General features: G+C 42.2%; 1 protein-coding gene across 1 annotated transcript in view; it reads left to right on the plus strand.

Moving 5' to 3' along the window:
- The window catches only part of LOC139748906 (death-associated protein kinase 1-like), a 1,274,027-nt gene that overhangs the window by 259,733 nt on the left and 989,845 nt on the right, over positions 1-24,449 (plus strand). The window contains exons 7-8 of the mRNA XM_071662270.1: positions 2,887-3,022; positions 17,276-17,392. Of these exons, the coding sequence (XP_071518371.1) occupies positions 2,887-3,022; positions 17,276-17,392 (253 nt within the window). The remainder of the gene's footprint in view (positions 1-2,886; positions 3,023-17,275; positions 17,393-24,449) is intronic.

Here is a 24,449-nt window from a genome sequence, read left to right on the forward strand (position 1 = left end):
CGGGGTTGACGTGCTGTCAGTGGATTGAAGCAAGGCATGTGAAGCGTCTGGGGTAAACCATGGAAAGCTGTGTAGGTATGTATATTTGCGTGTGTGGACGTATGTATATACATGTGTATGGGGGGGGTTGGGCCATTTCTTTCGTCTGTTTCCTTGCGCTACCTCGCAAACGCGGGAGACAGCGACAAAGTATAATAAAAAAAAAAAAAAGTTTGTTGAGTATTTCTGGGAAATCATATGGGAGGGTATTGATTGAGAGGGTGAAGGCATGTACAGAGTATCAGATTGGGGAAGAGCAGTGTGGTTTCTCAAGTGGTAGAGGATGTGTCGATCAGGTGTTTGCTTTGAAGAATGTATGTGAGAAATACTTAGAAATACAAATGGATTTGTATGTAGCATTTCTGGATCTGGAGAAGGCATATGATAAGAGTTGATAGAGATGCTCTGTGGAAGATATTAAGAATATATGGTGTGGGAGGCAAGTTGTTAGAAGCAGTGAAAAGTTTTTATCGACGATGTAAGGCATATGTACGTGTAGGAAGAGAGGAAAGTGATTGGTTCTCAGTGAATGTCGGTTTGCGGCAGGGGTGTGTGATGTTTCCATGGTTGTTTAATTTGTTCATGGATGGGGTTGTTAGGGAGGTGAATGGAAGAGTTTTGGAAAGAGGGGCAAGGTTGCAGTCTGTTGTGGATGAGAGAGCTTGGGAAGTGAGTCAGTTGTTGTTCGCCGATGATACAACGCTGGTGGCTGATTCATGTGAGAAGCTGCAGAAGCTGGTGACTGAGTTTGGTAAAGTGTTTGAAAGAAGAAAGCTGAGAGTAAATTGGAATAAGAGGAAGGTTATAAGGTACAGTAGGGTTGAGGGACAAGTCAGTTGGGAGTGTGTTTGTGTGGAGGAAGTGAAGTATTTTAGATATCTGGGAGTGGATTCGGCAGTGGATGGAGCCATGGAAGCGGAAGTGAATCATAGGGTGGGGGATGGGGCAAATGTTCTGGGAGCGTTGAACAATGTGTTGAAGTCTCGGAAAACAAAAATGGGAATGTTTGAAGAAATAGTGGTTCCAACAATGTTATATGGTTGCGAGACGTGGGCTGTAGGTAGAGTTGTGCGGAGGAGGGTAGATTTGGAGGAAATGAGATGTTTGAGGACAATATGTGATGTGTGGTGGTTTGATCGAGCAAGTAATAATAGGGTAAGAGAGATTTGTCGAAATAAAAAGAGTGTGGTTGAGAGAGCAGAAGAGGGTATTTTGAAATGGTTTGGTCACATGGAGAGAATGAATGAGGAAAGATTGACCAAGAGGATATATGTGTCAGAGGTGGAGGGATCGAGAAGTGGGAGACCAAATTGAAGATGGAGAGATGGAGTGAAAAAGATTTTGAGTGATCGGGGCCTAAGCATGCAGGATGATGAAAGGCGTGCAAGGAACAGAGTGAATTGGAACGATGTGGTATACCGGGATCGACATGCTGTCAATGGATTTAACCAGGGCATATGAAGCATCTGGGGTAAACCATGGAAATATCTTTGGGGCCTTGATGTAGAAAGGGAGCTGTGGTTTCGGTGCATTATAGATGACAGCTAGAGACTGATTGTGAACGAATGTGGCTTCTGTTGTCTTTTCGTAACACTACCTCGTGCACCTGCGGGGGAGGGGGTTATTATTTCATGTGTTGCGGGGTGATAGTGGGAATGAATAAAAGCAGACAGTATGAATAATGTACATGTGTATATATGTATATGTCTGTGTGTGTATACATATGTATACGTTGAGATGTATAGGTATGTATATTTATGGTTGTGGACGTGTATGCATATACATGCGTGTGAGGTTGGGTTGGGCAATTCTTTCGTCTGTTTCCTTGTGCAACCTCGCTAACGCAGGAGACAGCGACAAAGTAAAAGAGAATAATAAAATATAAGATAAATACCCATACACGCACATATACATACATATGCATATATATATATATATATATATATATATATATATATATATATATATATACGAATGTAGACACAAATGCATTTACATACATGGACATATACATATATACACACATGTACATTATTCATAATTGCTCTCTTTCATCCATTCCTGGCGTCATCCCGCCCCACAGGGAACAGCATTGCTAGCCCCTGCTTCAGTGTGGTAGCGTTAGGAAAACAGACAAATTAGACCACATTCATTCACACTCAGTCTCTAGCTGTCATATGTAATGCACCAAAACCACAGCTCCCTTTCCACGTCCAGGCCCCACAGAACTTTCCATGGTTTGCCTCAGACGCTTCAAATGCCCTGGTTCAATCCATTGACAGCATGCCAACCCCGGTATACCAAATCATTCCATTTCACCCTCTTCCTTGCTCACCTCTCATCCTCCTGTATGTTCAGGCCCTGGTTACTTAAAACGTTTTTCACTCCTTCCATTTACCTTCAATTTGGTTTCTCACCTCTTGTTCCCTCCACCTCTGATACATATATCCTTTTTATTAATCTTTTCTCACTCTTTTTCTCCATATGTCCAAACTATTTCAACACACCCTCTTCTGCTTTCTCAACCACAATCTTTCTGTTTCTACACATCTCTCGTACCCTTTCATTACTTACTCAATATGCATGTGTGTGTGCCTGTGTGTGTTTTTTGACTTAAAAACTTTCAGGATTCTTGAGTTTGTAGTTATTATTTTTTGTGGCAAACGTTTATTTCTGTAGAAATTTTTCTCTAAATACCATGCCTAGCATTCTAGAATTCTAAAAGTAGGCAGCTTTTTAGGACCAATATTGAAACATAAGATTGTACAGTGAAATTGACTCTTGTTCTTTTGAATTACATGAGTTGTGAAGATGAATTATAAATGCTTTCATCTGTATCACTTACAGGAAGCGATTAACTGCTGAGGAGTCATTAGCTCACCCTTGGATAAAACCTCAATCCAAAGAACAGGAAGAAGAGCTTCGAGATGCACAAACAAACATGGATAATTTTAAATCCTATCAAGCCAGACGGAGATGGAAGGTATGTTTGAATCTTATCATTTGGAACAACAAAATGTATGTCAGTCAGCACAGGTTCATATGTTTGTGTGTATGAAGCTGTTTCCTTCTCAGATTTCTTAGTATGCCAATTCATTCCAGTTTTCAGTTTTCAACATTTTCCTACTTTCCCGCTTTACTTTTCTTAAAATCTATATCTGAGTTTTGGGAGTGAGTGAAAAAGAAGTTGAGAGTAAATGAAAACAAAAGCAGGGCATAGTGACAGGGTGGTTGGGGTGTGAGTTTGAATGGAGAAATTTTAGAGGAATTGAAATATTTTAGATAGCTGGGAGTGGACATATCATTGAATGGAACTAGGGTAGCAGAAGTGAGTCGTACATTGGGTGAGGGAGCAAAGATTCTGGGAGCATTGAGGAATTTGTGGGAACAGAGTTCAGTATGGGATTACATTCCTGACCCTGTTCATAAGTTGACTTGTTCCTGGCCTCATTCATAAGTTGACTTATCCCTCACCCTGTTCGTATGTTGACTTGTTCGTAAGTCAGAAAATATAAAGAAATGTGTCTGGGGTAAACCATAGAAAAGTTTGCGGGACTGGTTGTGGATAGAGAGCTGTGGTTTCGGTGCATTACACATGACAGCTAGAGAATGGATATGAATAGTTGTGGCCTTTGTTTGTCTGTACCTAGTGCTGCCTCAGTAACACAGGAAACAGCCATCATATGTAGAAAAATATAAGATTAGAGTAAATACCTGTTCCTGACTTTAATGATTTATTAGATACTAGGGTTGAGGAGAGAGAAATCTCCCTACATATTCCCTGTGTGTGGTAAAAGGTGACTAATGGGAGTGGAAGCAGGGGACTGGACCCCCTTTCTTATAATTCAATGTCTAGAGGAAGGAACAAAAGACAATCAGGGATCGGTGATTCTCCGTAGAAGCTCAGGCTGGGGTGTCTAAATGTGTATGGATGTAATGAAGATGAGAAGAGAGGAGAATTAGTATGTTTGAGGAATGAAACCTAGATGTTTTGGCTCTGAAAGAAACAAAGCTCAAGGGTAGAGGGGAAGATTGGTTTAGAAATGACTTAGGATTAAAGTTAGGGGTCAGTGAGAGGTCAAGAGCAAAAAAGTATAAGGTTTACTCCTGAAGCAGGAGTTGTGTGAGTGTGTGATGTAGGGTAAGGAAGTAAATTCAAGATTGATATGGGTGAAAATTAAAGTGGATGGCAAGAGACTGGTAACTGTTAGTGCTCATGCACCTGGCCATGAGAGGCAAGTGTTTTGGGAGCAGCTTAGTGCGTGTGTCAGCAGTTTTGATGTAAGAGACTGGGTATTAATGATGGGAGATTTTAGTGCAAAGGTGAGCAGTATGGCAGATGATGGTATAATCTGGGGCATTGGGTATTCAGTTTTATGACTGGAAATGGTTAACAGCTTGACAGTTGTGTGCTGAAAAAAGGAATGGTGATGGGAATATCTGGTTTCAAAAAAGAGACAAATGTAAATATATGTATGTTAGTAGGAGAGATTGTTCTGGGCATTATTGGATTACATATTAATTGATAGGCATGTAAAAGAGTGACTTTTGGATGTAAATGTGCTGAAAGGAGAAGCTGGTGGGATGTTTGATCACTATCTTGTGGAGGTGAGGGTGAAGATTTGTATATGTTTTCAGCAAAGGAAACAGTGTTGGTGAGAAGAGAGTGGAAAGAGGAAGAGAGTTTGGAAAAGAGATTGTGTTGTGTTGAGAAATGCCAGTAGAGATTGAGTGTAGAATGGCAAAAGGTGAAAGCAAATGAAGCAAGGTGATTGGGTGAGGAATGAGTGGTATTTAGGGAAGCTGCAATGATATGTGCATGAGATGCATGTGGGATGTGAAAGATGGGAGGTGGGCATATTCGAGAGGGTAGTAAGTGATGGGAGTAAAGTTGCTAGTGAAAGAGAAGAGAGGCGTTTGGGCGGTATGTATAGGGAAGGAGTCCAGATGATTGTGGGATATGTAAGAGAAAGTGGCTGGATGTCAAGGGGAAGATGTAGAGGTTGAAAAAGAGGACAAATGAGAGATGGGGTGAGTGAGTATCATTAAACTTTGGGGAGAATAAGATATTTTGGAAGGAGTTAAAGAATATTGGAAAAACAAGAGAACAAATGGGGACATTGGTGAAGATGTTAAAAGGGGAAATAATAATAGATAGTGATGAAGTGAGGAGAGTGAGTGAATAGGGTGTTTTGGTCAGGATGGTATGCAATGTGATAAATTCATGGAGAATGGTTTGGTGAAAAGAAGAGGGTGAAAGCATTGGATAAGATGAAATATGGCAAGGTGGCTGGTGTTAATGGTAATGCAATTGAATTTATAAACAAAAGGGATGACTGTGTTGTTGATTGCTTACTCACCTTTGCATTCAAATCACCCATCTCTATAACCCAGTCTCATGCATCAAAGCTGATAATGTACTCACTCAGCTGCTCCCAAAACACTTGCCTCACACGATCTTTCTTCTCATGACCAGGTGCATAGGCACCAATAATCACCCATAACTCTCCATCCACTTTCAGTTCTACCCATGTCAATCTAGAGTTTACTTTCTTACACTCCTTTGCTCTCATACTCTCACCAACCCCTGACTTTACTCCCAAGACATTCCTAAACCATTCTTCACCTTTACCCTTGAGCTTCATTTCACTCAAAGCCAAAACATCCAGGTTCCTTTCCTCAAACATACTACCTATCTCTCCTTTTTTCTCATCTTGGTTACATCCATAAACATTTAGACACATCCCAGTCTGAGCCTTCAAGGAGGATGAGCACTCCACGCATGACACATACTTATACATATATACACTTGTACATATTCAAACTTGCTTGCCTTTATTGATTTCGGCGCCACCCAACCCCACAGGATTAGCATTGTCATCTCCTGTATCTGTGAGGTAGCGCCAGGAAAACAGACAAAAAAAGATCTCATCCGCTTTCTTTTATACATCTCCCAGTCATTTCCACTACTTTCTTGTATTGTCGAAATGCCTCTCTTTTCTCTTTCACTCACAACTGTACTTATTCTTCCCACCACTCACTACCCTTTCTAATCTGCCCACCTCTCACTTTCTCATGCCACATGCATCTTTTGCACATGATCTCACTGCTTCCCTAGATACATCCCATTCCTCACCCACTCCCGTCACATCATTTGCTCTCACCTTTTGCCATTCTACACTCAATTTGGCACTTCCTCACATAAGTCTCCTTTCCAAGCTCACTTACTCTCACCACTTTCTTCTCCCCAACATTTTGTCTTCTTTGTAGGAAACTTCTACATATCTTCACCTTTGCCTCCACAAGATAGGAATGAGACATCTCAGCAGCTGCCTCCTCAGCACATTAACTTCCAGAAGTCTCTCTTTTACATGCCTATCAGTTAACTCTTAATCTAATAATGCCCTTTGACCATCTCCCTATGTGCATTCATATATTAATGTATATCTCTGTTTTTAAACCAGGTACTTCCAATTGCCAGCCTTTTTCCAGCACACAAATCCATAACCTCTTCACCTTTTCCATTCACAACACTGAATACCTCATATACACCAGTTATACCCTCAACTGCCACTTTACTAACCTTCACATTTAAGTCACCCATCACTAATACGTGGTCCTGTGCACCAAAGCTGCTGACACACCCACTCACCTGCTCCCAAAACACTTGCCTCTCATCTTACTTCTCATGAACAGGTTCATAAGCACCAATGATCACCCGTCTCTCCATCCACTTTCAGTTTTACCAACTTGTCTAGAATTTACTTTCTTACACTCTATCATACACTCCAATTTTTCTCCATTCAAACTCATATTCCAACTAAATTGCCCCTCTTCCCTGCTGAACCTAATAACCTTGCCCTTATTCACATTTACTCTCAACTTTTCCTTTCACTCACTTTTCCAAACTCAGTAACCAACTTCTGCAGTTTCTCACTCAAATCAGCCAACAGTGATATGTCATCAGTGAACAACAAGTGACTCACTTCCCTGGCCCTCTCATCCCCAGCAGACCATATTTGCCCCTTTCATCAAAACTTTTGCATTCACCTTGCAGAAGATGAAATCTGCTAAGGCGGTGGGGTTGGATGGTATTGCAGTTGAATATATCAAGAAAAGGGGTGACTGTGTTGTTGATTGGTTGTTAAGGATATTCATTGTATGTATAGATCATGGTGAAGTGCCTAAGGATTAACAGAATGCTTGTATAGTGCCATTGTACAAAGGCAAAGGGGATAAAGATGAGTGTTCAAACTACAGAGGCATAAGTTTGTTGAGTATTCCTGGAAAATTATATGGGAGGGTATTGATTGAGAGGATGAAGAGCATCAGATTGGGGAGGAATAGTGTGGTTTCAAAAGGGTTAGAGGATGTGCTGGTGTTACATGACTCTGCCTGTTAGATGTTGCACACAAGTGAAAATCATCACTGGCGGGGCTGTATCACTGGGCGTGCAGTCTTGTCAAAGAATTTTTCTTGGCAGAGTAGTCTGCATTTCCCTGCTACAGAAAGTAGTGCAGTCCTGAGATGCAGGAACCTTTAGAAATGTCCTGTTATGGCCATAAATGAAATTGAGGAAGAGCTTGTCATTTTGAATACTGAAATAAGGTGTGGTGATTGGGAATTTTCTCTTTTCTCTCACACTTGTGTGCTGTTTCCCTCATTAGTGAGATAGCATAAGGAACATACAAAGAAAATGCCTCATTCCCTCAGATGCATATTCTTGCTATCATATTCAGTGCAATGAAACCACAACTATCCACAACCAGGCCCCATAGACCTCTTCATGGTTTACCCCAGCTGCTTGATTTGTCCTCATCCAGTCCATTTACAGCACATCTTCCCTGGTATACTGCATCACTTCAGTACACCCTATCATGCATATGCCTTTCACCCTCCTGCATGTTCAGGACCCAAACACGCAAAACTTTATTCACTTCATACTTCCATCTCCAATTCAGTCTCCCTCTTTTCCTTATCCCCTCCACTTATTACACATATATCCTACTTGTTGACTGTGCCGCATTCGTTATCTCTATGTGTCCAAACCATTTCAGCATGCCCTCTTCAGCTCTCTCAACCATACTCATTGTTTAACCATGTATCAAATGTATCCATCTTTGCCCTCCCAGATAGTGAACTCTCTCTCCACACATTCCTTAATGCTCCCAGAACCTTTGCCCCCTTCATGCAACCTATGACTCACCTCAGCTTCCATGGCTCCATTCACTGTTATGTCCACTCTCAGGCATCTAAAAACCTCACTTGTCCAAGATTTTTTCCATTCATACTTACACCCCAAGTAATCTCTCTTTATGCTGCTGAACCTAATGGCTGCTTTTATTCACGTTTACTCTCAACTGTCTCCTTTCACACTCTTTCCCAAAGTTAGACAACAACTCTTGCAGTATCTCACATGAATCTGTCAGCAGTGCTATTTTATCAGCAAACATCAACTGGACCCCCAATCAGACTGCCCTTCTCTTCAAGATCGTTGCAGGTATCTCCTTCACCACCCTGTCCGTAAAGATATCAAACAGCCATGGTTATATCATGTATCCATACCGCAGACCCCCTTCGCCTGCAACTGCTTGTTTTCCTCTTTACCCACTCGCACACGTGCCTTCCTCTCTTGATGAAAATTTCTTACTATTTCAAATAGCTTTCCTCACACCATATACTTGTAACAATCTCCACAAAGCATCTCTTTCAACTATGTTATACAGCATTAGGAATACTTGGCTTAAAAATATGCACACATAAGTTTGTGCAATTGAGTGGGGTTAGGATCGGTGGACATATTTAAATTATGTGCTAATTGACAGGTGTGCAGATGAGACTATTGAATGGGAACATATTTAGAGAGGCAGCAGGTGTAATGCTGATAGAGGGAGTGTAAGAGTTAACTATGGGATTTAAGTAAATAGCAGATGATGTAAGAAAGAAGTGGTGATCGGTAGAAAACATGTAAAAGAGGCCTCTGTGGAGATATGTCAAGAGAGATTGAGTGAAGAATGTCATTGGATGAATGTAAATGAAATAAAGTGAGTGGAAGAGGATTAGAAGGTATTTAGGGAAGCCATGCTTGCATGTGCAGATGAAATGTATGGTATGTCCATGGTTGGATGTGGACATGTGATAAAGGATAGTGAGTGGTAGAATGAGAAAGTTGAATCACTAGTGAAAAGGAAAAAGGGAGGCGTGTAGGCAATTGTGCAGGGGAAATGTCAGTAATTGGCAGGAATGTAAGAGAAAGTATCAGGTCAAAAGAAGTATAAGAAATGAAAGGGAGGGTGGTTGTGAGATGGAGAGAGAAAGCATTGATGAACATCAGAGAGACTTAAGAAAATTTTTGGAAGGACATGAATAATGTGAGGAGAACAAGAGGACAAGTGGGGATAGCAGTTTTGGAGGACTGCTAAATGCATTAGATGATGAGATGGCAGAGCAGGTGCATTTGGGATAAGGTGACATGTCAAAGGAAAGAGTTTTGGCAAATGGGATAAGAGAGAAATTAGTGAAGGTCATCCATCAAATTAAGTTAATAAAAGTGGATGGGGTTAGTTGAATTTTTCAAGAAAGAGGATGAGAGTACTGTTGATTGGTTTGTCAGGCTATTCATCATTTGTATAGCCTGAGGACTAGCAGAATGTATGTATAGTGTCCTTATATAAAGACAAGGGGAACAAATTTGTATGGTCGAAGTTCAGAGGGATATGTTTATTGAGTATACCTAGTGAGGAGTGTAGGAGCCACAAGTGTGAGGGTGGTAGCATGCACACAAGTATTTGGGGTAAGTGGAAAGTTACTAAATGCAGAGAAAGGCATGTTTGCATGTAGGAAGAGAAGAGGGAGAGTGGATACTGGTGAAAGTAAGTCTACATCAGGGATATGTAATGTGTCTCTTTATGGACAGAAGAGAGGTAGGTAAATAAAATGGTCATAGAGCCAATCTGTAGTATGCATGGAGTAGGGGGCATGTGAGGTGAATTAGGTGCTGTTCACAGATGACACAGGTTAGGTGCCAGACTCAATAAAGAAAGTCTAGGAGGTGGTATTAGAGGCTGGGAGTGTGTGAAAGAAAAAAAATTGAAAGTAGATGTGTCCAAAAATAAGGCTATTGGGTGCTTTAGGGAAGCTGAAAGAGAATTGTGTGAGTGTAGGTTTGAAAGGGGAGGAAGTGGAGTGCTTTGGGTAATTAGGTGTGGATGTAAAAGATGAAACAGTGTGGGGTGAAGTGAAACAAAGGGTGGAAGAGGGGGCTAGTGTCATAGTTGCATTCAAGAGCATGTCAAAGGAGAGGTGAGTGCTTGCCAGAGCAAAGATGGGTATTTTTGATATTATAGTAGCCCTGAATATGTTGCTTAAATGTGTATTGGGCCTTTGATGCAAAAGAAAGGAAGAGAGTGGTTGTGTTGGAAATGAAATGCAAGTGGATGACTTGTGGTATAAGGTTGATTGATTGTGTAAGGAGCAACATTGTAAAAAGAGTTGTGGTAGTAAGTGCATCCTGATTGAAAAAAATCAACCAGAGTGTACTGAATTAGTTCAGATACAAGCGGAGCATAAGCAAAAATAAAGTAACTAAACGTATATTTAAGTCAGAAGTAAAAGGAGCTTGGGGAACGGGGTGGAAGAGAAAGAGTTAGAAGGATGGAGTGAAGAAATCCACTGGTCATTTTTATGAAGATTTAGGAGGGCAAGAGGCATGCATAAGATAGAATTAATTGGATCGATATGCTATATGAGAGGTAACAGGCTGTTAGTAGTCAGATCAGGGGATAAGAAGTGGTCAAGGTAAACAATGGAGTTGTGTGGCCTCTTGGCTATTGACAGACTTTGATTTCATTACATTATACATGATTGCTAGAGTGTGAATATCTGCAAATGAGGCTGATAAGGCCTGAATGCTCACTTGCTTTGACAGGAAAGGCAGTTATTCATAAAAAAAAAGTTGATGTGTGTTTTCCTTGTAGCCTGTATGTTCATTTGTTGATTATAGTGAATACTTCCTCATAGTCTAATAAGATACATAAAAACACAAAGGTCCCCATAAGAGTCTACAGCTCAAGGGACTAAGCTGTTAAACATGTCTTTATTCACTTCTTTTATTTGTACTTTTGTGATGTAAGTTATATTATTATCATAAGAATTATCTTATTAGATAACGGGTGTTACCAGGCTCAGCTTGTTTGTGGTCATACTGCAAATAAAAAGTCAACTCCTGAGAGGTTGTGTAATTGTCATTTAATGAAATGGAGTATATTTTCATTGAGGAACTTCTTGCTACGAAGGAATCCATCATGTCCTTACTATACCACAAAGCTGAAGTTGGAGAATCCCCATGACAAGTGTCCTTGGCATATAGGTGGTAACGATGGAATAGAAATTCCAATGATAACGCTGATAGAAATATTGATAATTGTGATAATGATGATGATGATAATATTGATGATAATGATAATAGTATTGATAATATTGATAATATTAATTGGATGTGGAAAGGGAGCTGTGGTTTTGGTGCATCATTACATGACAGCTAGAGACTGAGTGAGAACGAATGTGGCCTCTGTCTTTTCCTAGCGCTACCTCGCACACATGAGGGGGGAGGGGGTTGTTATTTCATGTGTGGCGGGGTGGCGATGGGAATAAATAAAGGCAGACAGTGTGAATTATGTACATGTGTATATATGTATATGTCTGTGTGTGAATGCATTTATGTATATGTTGAGATGTGTAGGTATGTATATTTGCGTGCGTGGACGTGGACGTGTTCTTAACGCTACCTCGCTAACGCGGGAAATGGCGAATAGTTTAAAAAGAAAAAAAAAGTATATGTGGTGGGTTGGGCCATTCTTTCGTCTGTTTCCTTGCGCTACCTCGCTAACGCGGGGGAGAGCGACAAAGCAAAATAAATAAATGAATAAAAAATTCTTTCTGTCCTATCCCTTGGGATAGGGAGAAAGAATCCTTCCCACGCATTCCCCTTGTGTCGTAGTAGGCGACTAAAGGGGATGGGAGTGGGGGGCTAGAAACCCTCCCCGCTTTTAGTTTTAACTTTCTGAAGGGGGAAACAGAAGAAGGAGTCATGCGGGGAGTGCTCACTCTCCTCGAAGGCTCAGATTAGGGTGTTTGAATGTGTGTGGATGTAACCAAGGTGAGAAAAAAGGAGATATAGATGGTATGTTTGAGGAAGAGAACCTGGATGTTTTGGCTCTGAGTGAAACGAAGCTTAAGGGTAAAGGGGAAGAGTGGTTTGGGAATGTCTTGGGAGTAATGTCAAGGGTTGGTGAGAGGACAAGAGCAAAGGAAGGAGTAGCACTACTCCTGAAGCAGGAGTTGTGGGAGTATGTGATAGAGTGTAAGAAAGTAAACTCTAGATTGATATGGGTAAAACTGAAAGCGGATGGAGAGAGATGGGTGATTAGTGGTGCCCATGCACCTGGTCATGAGAAGAAAGATCATGAGAGGCAAGTATTTTGGGAGCAGCTGAGTGAGTGTGTTAGAAGCTTTGATGCACGAGACAGGGTGATTTGAATGCAAAGGTGAGTAATGTGGCAATTGAGGGTATAATTGGTGTATATGGGGTGTTCAGTGTTGTAAATGGAAATGGTGAAGAGCTTGTAGATTTGTGTGTTGAAAAAGGACTGGTGATTGGGAATACCTTGTTTAAAAACAGATATACATAAGTATACGTATGCAAGTAGGAGAGATGCCAGAGAGCGTTATTGAATTATGTGTTAATTGATAGGCGTGTATAAGAGAGACTTTTGGATGTTAATGTGCTGAGAGGGGCAGCTGGAAGGATGTCTGATCATTATCTTGTGGAGGCGAAAGTGAAGATTTGTAGAGGTTTTCAGAAAAGTAGAGAGAATGTTGGGTGAAGATAGTGGTGAATGTAAGTGAGGAAGTACCAGGAGAGATTGAGTGCAGAATGGAAGAAGGTGAGAGCAAATGACTTAAGGGGAGTTGGGGAGGAATGGGATGTATTTAGGGAAGCAGTGATGGCTTGGGCAAAAGATGCTTGTGGCATGAGAAAGGTGGGAGGTGGGCAGATTAGAAAAGGTAGTGAGTGGGTAGTGCGAATGATTGGGAGATGTATAAAAGAACGAGGCAGGAGGTCAGGAGAAAGGTGCAAGAGATGAAAAAGAGGGCAAATGAGAGTTGGAGTGAGAGAGTATCATTGAATTTTAAGGAGAATAAATAGATGTTTTGGAAGCAGGTAAATAAAATGCATAAGACATGAGAACAAATGGGAGCATCGGTAAAGGGAACAAATGGGGAGGTAATAACAAGTAGTAGTAAAAGTGAGAAGGAGATGGAGTGAGTATTTTGAAGGTCTGTTGAATGTGTTTGATGATAGAGTGGCAGATATAGGGTGTTTTGGTCGAAGTGGTGTGCGAAGTGAGAGGGTCAGGAAAAATGGTTTGGTAAACAGGTAAGAGGTAGTGAACGCTTTGCGGAAGATGAAAGCGAGCAAGCGACGGGTTTGGATGGTATTGCAGTGGAAATTATTAAAAAGGGGGATGACTGCGTTCTTGACTGGTTGGTAAGGATATTCATTGTATGTATGGTTTATGGTGAAGTGTCGGAGGATTGGCGAAATACATGCATAGTGCCATTGTTCAGAGGCAAAGGGGATAAAGGTGATTGTTCAAATTAAAGAGGTATAAGTTTGTTGAATATTCCTGGGAAAGTATTTGGGAGGGTATTGACTGAGAGGGTAAAGGCATGTATGGAACATCAGATTCGGGAAGAGCAGTGTGGATTCAGAAGTGGTAGAGGATTTGTGGATCAGGTGTTTGCTCTGAAGAATGTATTTGAAAAATACTAGAAAAACAGATGGATTGGTATGGAGCATTTATGGATCTAGAGAAGGCATATGATAGCATTGATAGAGATGCTTTGTGGAGGGAATTAAGAGTATATGGTGTGGGAGGTAAGTTGCTAGAAGCAGTGAAAAGTTTTTTTATCAAGGATGTAAGGCATGTGCACGAATAGAGAAGAGAGGAAAGTAATTGGTTCTCAGTGAATGTAGGTTTGCGGCAGGGGTGCATGATATCTCCATGGTTGTTTAATTTGTTTATGGATGGGGTTGCTACGAAGGTGAATGCAAGAGTTTTAGAGGGAGGGGCAAGTATGCAGTCTGTTGTGGATGAGAGGGCTTGGGAAGTGAATCAGTTGTTGTTTCCTGATGATCCAGCACTGGTGGCTGATTCGGGTGAGAAACTGCAGAATTTGGTGACTGAGTTTGGTAAAGTGTGCGATAGAAGAAAACTGAGAGTAAATGTGAATAATAGCAAAGTTATTAGGTTCAGTAGGGTTGAGGGACATGTTGAATGGGAGGTAAGTTTGAATGGAGGAAAACTGGAGGAAGTGAAGTACTTTAGATATCTGGGAGTGGATCTGGCAGCGGATGGAACCATGGAAGTGGAAGTGAGTCACTGGGTCAGGGAGGGGCGAAGTTTCTGGAAGCGTTGAAAAATGTGGAAGGCGAAAACGTTATCTCAGAGAGAAAAAAAATGGATATGTTTGAAGGAATAGTGGTTCCAACAATGTTATATGGTTGCAAGGCATGGGTTATAGATTGGGTTGTGCAGAGGAGGGTGGATGTGTTGGAAATGAAATGTTTGAGGACAATAGGTAATAATAGAGTAAGAGAGGTGTGTGGTAATAAAAAGAATGTGGTTGAGAGAGCAAAGAGGATGTATTGAAATGGTTTGATCACATGGAGAGAATGAGTGAGGAAAGGTTGACAAAGAGGATATATGTGTCAGGTGGAGAGAACGAGAAGTGGGTGACCAAATTGGAGATGGAAGGATGGAGTGAAAAATATTTTGAGCAATCGGGGCTTGATGTATGCATGTGTACGAGTAGGAAGAGAAGAAAGTGATTGGTTCTAAGTGAATGTCGGTTTGTGGCAGGGGTGCGTGATGTCTCCATGGTTGTTTAATTTGTTTATGGATGGGATTGTTAGGGAGCTGAATGCAAGAGTTTTGGAGAGAGGGGCAGTGTTGTGAATGAGAGAGCTTGGGAAGTGAGTCAGTTGTTGTTTGCTGATGATCCAGCTTTGGTGGCGGATTCGAGTGAGAAACTGCAGAAGTTGGTGACTGAGTTTGGTGAAGTGTATGAAAGAAGAAAGCTGAGAGTGAATTTGAATATGTGCAAGGTTAAAAGGTTCTGTAGGGTTGAGGGACAAGTCAATTGGGAGGTAAGTTTGAATGGAGAAAAACTGCGACGAAGTGAAGGGTTTTAGATATCTGGGAGTGGATTTAGCAGCGGATGGAACCATGGAAGCGGAAGTGAGTCACAGGGTGGGGGAGGGGGCGAAGGTTCTGGGAGTATTGAAGAATGTGTGGAATGCAAAAACGTTATCTCAGAGAGCAAAAATGGGTATGTTTGAAGGAATAGTGGTTCCAACAGTGTTATGTGGTTGCGAGGCATGGGCTATAGATAGGGTTGTGCAGAGGAGAGTGGATGTGTTGGAAATTAAATGTTTGAGAACAATATGTGGTGTGAGGTGGTTTGATCGAGTAAGTAATGAAAGGGTAAGAGAGATGTGTGGTAATAAAAAGAATATGGTTCAGAAAGCAGAAGAGGGTGTATTGAAATGGTTTGGTCACATGGAGAGAATGAGTGAGGAAAGATTGACAAAGAGGATATATGTGTCAGAGGTGGAGGGGATAAGGAGAAGTGGGAGACCAAATTGGAGGTGGAAGGAGGGATTGAAAAAGATTTTGAGCGATTGGGGCCTGAACATGCAGGAGGGTGAAAAGTGTGCAAGGAATAGAGTGAAGTGGAACAGTGTGGTACACCGGGGTTGACATGCTGTCATTGAATTGAACCAGGGCGTGTGAAGCGTCTGGGGTAAACCATGGAAAGTTTTGTGGGGCCTCGATGTGGAAAGGGAGCTGTGGTTTCGGTGCATTACACATGACAGCTAGAGACTGAATGTGAACGAATGTGGTCTTTGTTTTCTTTTCCTAGCACTACCTTGCGCGTGCGCGGGGTAGGAGGGAATTGATGAAGGCAGGAAGTATGAACATATACATGTGTATATATGTATATGTCTGTGTATGTATATGTATGTATACGTTGAAATGTATAGGCATGTATATGTGCCTGTGTGGATGTTTATGTATGTACATGTGTATGTGGGTGGGTTGGGCCATTCTTTCATCTCTTTCCGTGAGCTACCTTGCTAACGCGGGAGACAGCAACTAATTATGATAAATAAGTAGATAGATAATAATAATATTAATAATATAATAATAATGATAATAATAATAATAATAAGAATAGTAATAATAATAATAATGATAACAGTAATGCTAATGATGATAGTAATAATGATAATGATAATAATGATAATAATAGTAATAATGAAATGAAGAAATGAAGCACAGTTTATTCATGGGAGATACCCAGGAATTGTAAGAAGCTCCCATAGTGAACTACTGCAAGGTTATCCTGCTCAAAAAACCTCTTTAGATTTTAAGGCAGGAGAGGAAGCGCAAGGGATAGGGAATAGAGGGAAATAAATGGGCTTTGCATTGGCAAGATTGAAAAATGCAATCATTTTCAGAGTTGCTGGTAATTTAGGAATGGCTATAGATAAGTACATAACCCTCATAGTCTTTTATATTATTGGACATTATGTATACTTACATAAGAAAACAAAGAGCTGATTGAGTGAAATGAAAGATCATTTTGTAAGCTTTGTTGATTAATAAGGAATAAAGTAACAATAATGTCATCAGTTGTGTAGCACGATAATGTGGCGAGTTGCTCAGCAAATGTGAGAGGAATTCAGATAGGAACCATAGATATAGGAGCCAGATTGTGTGGGGTTAGTTAAGTTATGTAGATTTTGAATGCCAGTTGGACTCCTTGAAAAACACGGAATCTTTATATAAGCCTGTGAAACTGTGTTTATGAATGGGATTGTGAAGTAGAAATAGAGTGGAAAAGAGGGTTAGATGTTATTGGAAATAACTGACGAGGTTATTGTTGATATCAGGAAATGTTGAAGGTATTGGTACAATTTTTAAAAGTATAGCAAGTTTGTAACAAATGGGTGTATGGGTATTGTACCACTGGGGTAGCACATCAGTTTTGAAATGAATGATTCCAAGTTTATTCTTGAGAATATTGCTTTTCTAATTTTCATATGTGTTTATATCATATCAATATCAGCAGATACATGTATATCTTCCATTTTTTCCTTCCTTTACAGCATTCTGTCAAAGTAGTAACGTTATGTAATCGCCTGTCTAGAAGTGCCAAATTACGCAGTCAGAGTGCTGAACTCTTAGATGCCAAGTCAAGTGCCATTACCTTACAAGAAGACCAGGTGAGTACACCCCACAGTACACCTCACTGGGATGCCAGTAATTGCTTATTCTTTTTCCTTTATATGCGCCATGCCCAGCTCTCACTTGGTGTGGCAAGCTTCTTCCCACTTGGAATGAAGTCAGGGGATTTGTTAATGAGGCACTGTGATAAATGCTGTGCATATGATGCTCAGAACTAATCTTCTGTCAAGTATGTAATTAGCCCATGATGAACCTGTAAAATGTCGGAGTGCTTATTCATATTGCGTACAAGTTTAAGAGCTGAAATATTGCCATTTCATGAGAGCAGTGGAGAGTTTTGAGTTTTCTCGCTGGAAGTAGGTGTTGAGGACCTACAGAAATGTTCTGAGTTCATTTCTTGGTTCATCTCGTACAAAATGTCTTCAACTACTTATCAACCTAAGAGAAAAGGTAAATGTTTCCTGGGAAAATAGGAATTAGCCAATCACAGAAAAGATTTATCAAGTTAAGGTTGATGATTAAGTGGAATGTTTTTTCATATGGTTTGGCTGGTTCAGTTCAGTACTCTTAGGGTTACCCTTTCCTTATTACATGTTCACTAACCACAGATGTCAGGTATTCACAGAAAATCCACACAGTAGCATTTTTTGCAAAATTTTCGCTGTTCACTCGTAAAAACATAAAAATGCATGAAAAATTACCAACACAAGTTTATTTTGCTATTTGTGGCTTTCCCATTCAGTGATTCATGATCAGCTTTTCATGACGTCAGTTTTACATACAGTATATACCATACATGGACACCAACGATTTCCCAGCATTCTTGGTTCCAAAGCCTTGTTGGATTAACCATTTCGTCAGACCAACTGTGGTCATGTAATAACGATTCATCAACACACCTCTTACCCAATGATTATACATCTCCCATGTGTCAGAAGTATACCATGGACAGCTAGATATTTAGATTAAACAAATATTGAATGTTTGAGCACCCTAAGATGGTAAGTCTGTTCTTAGATTGTTTGAATCCAGTGGCGTATCTAGGGTATGTCAGGTAGGGCAGGTACCATGGGTGGGCCACTTGAAGGGGGGGGGGGCGCCAGTGGCATAATGGCGTCCTGGTTCCATACAAAGATTCGGATCTTAAAGATTTAGATATCTTGACCATGAAAACATATCTTTGGCATGTGGAATCACATCGATATCATTATTACTTCAATAGTTATTCACAAATATTGATATTTCCGTAATGGCATCCTGGAACCAGACAATGATTCGGATCTCCCAAAATCTAAACAAGTGATCCTTGTTTCATTTCTGACTTTCCCTGAAAATTTCATCAAAATTTGTTCGTAACATTTGTTGAAAGTTGCTCACAAACAAACAAACAAATCCTGGCGGAGGTAATAGAAATAAGAAATATTGATGTCATATGTTTGGACGGGGGGGGGGGGGGGGGGGGCAATTTCAGTGCTTGCCACAGGCACTATTTCCCTAAGATGGGCCTCTGTTTGAATCCTGTGAGGTCTTCTTCATGTTCGGTTGTTAGTGTTTTCCTCGGTGTGCATGACCAGCATTATGCAGTATCGTCTGCATTATACACCTGCTCAGGACTGCGTCGTCAGCTACGAGTTGCGTAAATTTGTCCACATACTCGGCAGCTTCGTAGTTTGCAGACCGCTTTTCTCCGCACATTTTATTCATGGAAATTTCATGACGCTTCTTGAATCTTTGAAGCCATCCTTCAATATAGTCACGCTCGTGTTGTAATTTAACTTCTTTATGGAACAAATTAGTCTGGTCCATTATTATGCTACCTGACAAGTCCACTCCATCACTCTGACGCTGTCGAAACCATGCCATCATACTCGAGCGTGTTCAGTACTCTTGCCATCTTTCATAGTTTTTTCTAATCGTCATTGGCTTCTTGGAATCGCAGTCAGCGTAGAATTTCAATATTTTCTCCCTTTGCTTCTTTATATCATAAACAGTTGATGAACCAATACTGTGTAGATGTCACACAGCTTATGCACCGAAACACCGTTGTCCATTTTTTTCAGTTCTACTTTATCTTTGATCGATATGGACTGGTGCTTACGTTTGACACCACGACTGACCCTCTCATATGTCTTACAAGCCATAGCTAGGGTTGAATTTAAGCAAAATAATCGAAGAATCTCTCAGAATTGCTGTATCACCACAAACAAGTGCAAAGTAAAGAATGTTGATAAGCGCGGCCAACACACAACGCCATCTGTGGCCGCCCAGTAAGCTAGTCTGGTGGCTGCGGTAATTTCAAGTTCCCTCTCGTAATTTTGTCCGGACTAAAGAAGGTGCCGAACCATCAGTTGCCGGACAGTCGGTGGTGTGACTGTAATTAGAATACAGAAACAATATAGATTATTATAGTGAGGATTATCTTCCTGCTTGTGTTGTTGCTCCTGTGGCAGTTGCTCTTCTTGACTTATATTGATTTTGTGCGTTGTTTATAAGTATTCTAGATTACATAAAAGAGTTAATGCACCAAATTTGTTTACAATATATTCTAATGAAACATATCTACAAACGTTTTGGCCAGATACAGTGTGTGGAAAGATTGTTTACCACATGTATTCGTTAGCGATCAGCAGAGTGCTTCTCTCATTATGATGGCAGTGGGTAGCTTGGCATCAAAGTGTGAACACGTGTGTAAGACACAGGAACTTAATTTAGTGATCTTGGTACTTTACTGTCACTTTGGGTTTTCATGGCCTTTTTAAAAAAAAAAAGAACATTTACCAGGTTCACCAGTCGAAGCATGTGGAAGCATCCATTTGAAATTCCAGTGCAAGTCAGAAGGGTTGACTCTGGTAATGAAACTGAAGAGTGAATAACAAACATGATATCCTCTCTCCTGAATATTCATCGTCTCATATAAGCAACAGGTTTCCTGTCCTTTCCCAAAAGATTCAGAGATTATTGAGTATAATCAAGTTTTTATTTACTATTTGAAGATGTTAATATTACCAGAAAGAATAGCTCTTTAAGAGTAATTTTAGGCGTGTAAGATCCATCTGGAAGTGCATTAAAACTGTGGTTATATGATCAGCTCAAGGCATGAGAGACAGCCTACTTGGAGTGCTCGGTATGTGTGATATGTGGGCTTCACTACATTTATTTAATCACCAATATGTCTTTCCACTTGTACTTCAAGTTATTGATTATTATGTTCTCTATGATAGACTGAGCTACTTTCTCTTATTATCCATATGACTCATGCAAATGTTTAGTTCATTATAACAAGTTTTTTGTTTTTGCCCCATTTCGTCTCTTTTCCCTTCCCCATTCTCGTGCATATGTTTATTTCTGGGAGGCTGAAAATAAAAGACATTCTAGTTAGTGAACATGCCCCAACGTCCTGAGTGTGAGTTCTCTGCACATACCCCGGCATACTCAGCACATATTCCAGCATCCCCATGACATGCCCCAGTGCCTTCATCACAAACACCAACATCTCATGAAAGTCCTCCAACATTTTCATCACATGCCTCCAGTATACTCAGCTTATTCCAGCATCCTCATCACATGCTCCCAGTACCATCACACAATCCTAGCATATGCCCAGGCATCCTTCAGCACACCTGCAGGATCCTCAGTTCACACCCACAGCTTTCACAACACACAGCCCCACCATCCTCACTATATGTCCCTCACCCTCACCAACACATGATTATAGCATCCTCCGCATGCTCCCCAAGTTTCCTTAAGACACACCTCCTTGTGTCCTCAAGACAAACCCTAAGTGACCACAGCTTATGCCCCTAGCATCCTTATTGCTCCCCCTGTCTTGTGCAAATGCCCTTAGTGTTCTCAGCACTTGCTCTCAGCATCCTCAGCACACAGCCTTGCATTCTCAGCACACATTTCAGCATTCTCTGAATGTGCCCTTATTGTCCTCAGCCTACACACCTTGCATTCTCAGCCCACACTCTCAGTGTCCTCAGCACAAGGCTTCAGCATCCTCAGAACACACCCAAGTGTTCCTAGCAGACGCCCCTAGCATCCTAAGCCTACACCCCCATCATCCACATCCCATGCTCCAAGCGTCCTCAGCAGATTCCCATAACATTCATCATACACTATCATTGTCACTACATGCTCGCCAGCCTCCTCAACACATGTTCAGTAGTCTCCAGCCCCACACTACCTGCATCATATGATGCCAGCATCCAAGACACAAGCCCCTGGCATTGGAAACATCCACTCCTCAGTCATCACACAGCTCTAGATTCCTTAACACATACCCTCAGCGACCTCAGTGCTTTCCCTACATCCACAATACATGCCCCTAGCATCCTCAGCATTTGCCTCCAGCATCATCATGACATACCTCCAGAATCCTTAGCACATACTCCCAGCGACCTCAACACTTACCCTCAGCATTCTCAGCAGACCCCCAGTATCCTCAGGATCCTCCAATCTTCATCACATGCCCTCAGGATCCTTAGCACACACTCGAGCATCTTCATCACATGCCCTCAGGATCCTTAGCACACACTCGAGCATCTTCATCACATGCCCTCAGGATCCTTAGCACACACTCTAGCATCTTCATCACATGCCCTCAGGATCCTTAGCACACACTCGAGCATCTTCATCACATGCCCTCAGCGTCCTTAGCACACACTCGAGCATCTTCATCACATGACCTCAGGATCCTTAGCACACACTCGAGCATCTTCATCACATGCCCCCAGCGTCCTTAGCACACACTCGAGCATCTTCATCACATGCCCCCAGCGTCCTTAGCACACACTCGAGCATCTTCATCACATGCCCTCAGCGTCCTTAGCACACACTCGAGCATCTTCATCACATGCCCCCAGCGTCCTTAGCACACACTCTAGCATCTTCATCACATGCCCTCAGGATCCTTAGCACACACTCTAGCATCTTCATCACATGCCCTCAGGATCCTTAGCACACACTCGAGCATCTTCATCACATGCCCTCAGGATCCTTAGCACACACTCGAGCATCTTCATCACATGCCCTCAGGATCCTTAGCACACACTCGAGCATCTTCATCACATGCCCTCAGCGTCCTTAGCACACACTCGAGCATCTTCATCACATGCCCTCAGGATCCTTAGCACACACTCGAGCATCTTCATCACATGCCCTCAGCGTCCTTAGCACACACTCTAGCATCTTCATCACATGCCCCCAGCGTCCTTAGCACACACTCGAGCATCTTCATCACATGCCCTCAGCGTCCTTAGCACACACTCTAGCATCTTCATCACGTGCCCCCAGCGTCCTTAGCACACACTCGAGCATCTTCATCACATGCCCTCAGGATCCTTAGCACACACTCGAGCATCTTCATCACATGCCCTCAGCGTCCTTAGCACACACTCGAGCATCTTCATCACATGCCCTCAGGATCCTTAGCACACACTCTAGCATCTTCATCACATGCCCTCAGCGTCCTTAGCACACACTCGAGCATCTTCATCACATGCCCTCAGGATCCTTAGCACACACTCTAGCATCTTCATCACATGCCTCAGCGTCCTTAGCACACACTCGAGCATCTTCATCACATGCCCTCAGGATCCTTAGCACACACTCTAGCATCTTCATCACATGCCCTCAGGATCCTTAGCACACACTCTAGCATCTTCATCACATGCCCTCAGGATCCTTAGCACACACTCTAGCATCTTCATCACGTGCCCCCAGCGTCCTTAGCACACACTCGAGCATCTTCATCACATGCCCTCAGGATCCTTAGCACACACTCTAGCATCTTCATCACATACCCTCAGGATCCTTAGCACACACTCGAGCATCTTCATCCCATGCCCTCAGGATCCTTAGCACACACTCGAGCATCTTCATCACCTGCCCTCAGCGTCCTTAGCACACACTCGAGCATCTTCATCACATGCCCTCAGCCGTCCTTAGCACACACTCGAGCATCTTCATCACATGCCCTTAGGATCCTTAGCACACACTCGAGCATCTTCATCACATGCCCTCAGCGTCCTTAGCACACACTCGAGCATCTTCATCACATGCCCTCAGCGTCCTTAGCACACACTCGAGCATCTTCATCACATGCCCTCAGGATCCTTAGCACACACTCTAGCATCTTCATCACGTGCCCCCAGCGTCCTTAGCACACACTCTAGCATCTTCATCACATGCCCTCAGGATCCTTAGCACACACTCGAGCATCTTCATCACATGCCCTCAGGATCCTTAGCACACACTCGAGCATCTTCATCACATGCCCTCAGCGTCCTTAGCACACACTCGAGCATCTTCATCACATGCCCTCAGCGTCCTTAGCACACACTCGAGCATCTTCATCACATGCCCTTAGGATCCTTAGCACACACTCTAGCATCTTCATCACGTGCCCCCAGCGTCCTTAGCACACACTCGAGCATCTTCATCACATGCCCTCAGGATCCTTAGCACACACTCGAGCATCTTCATCACATGCCCTCAGGATCCTTAGCACACACTCGAGCATCTTCATCACATGCCCTCAGGATCCTTAGCACACACTCGAGCATCTTCATCACGTGCCCCCAGCGTCCTTAGCACACACTCTAGCATCTTCATCACATGCCCTCAGGATCCTTAGCACACACTCGAGCATCTTCATCACATGCCCTCAGGATCCTTAGCACACACTCGAGCATCTTCATCACATGCCCTCAGGATCCTTAGCACACACTCGAGCATCTTCATCACATGCCCTCAGGATCCTTAGCACACACTCTAGCATCTTCATCACATGCCCTCAGGATCCTTAGCACACACTCTAGCACCTTCATCACATGCCCTCAGGATCCTTAGCACACACTCTAGCATCTTCATCACATGCCCTCAGGATCCTTAGCACACACTCGAGCATCTTCATCACATGCCCTCAGGATCCTTAGCACACACTCGAGCATCTTCATCACATGCCCTCAGGATCCTTAGCACACACTCTAGCATCTTCATCACATGCCCTCAGGATCCTTAGCACACACTCTAGCATCTTCATCACATGCCCTCAGGATCCTTAGCACACACTCTAGCATCTTCATCACATGC

This window comes from Panulirus ornatus, chromosome 6 (assembly GCF_036320965.1).
Source record: "Panulirus ornatus isolate Po-2019 chromosome 6, ASM3632096v1, whole genome shotgun sequence".
NCBI classification, from domain to species: Eukaryota; Metazoa; Arthropoda; class Malacostraca; order Decapoda; family Palinuridae; genus Panulirus; species Panulirus ornatus.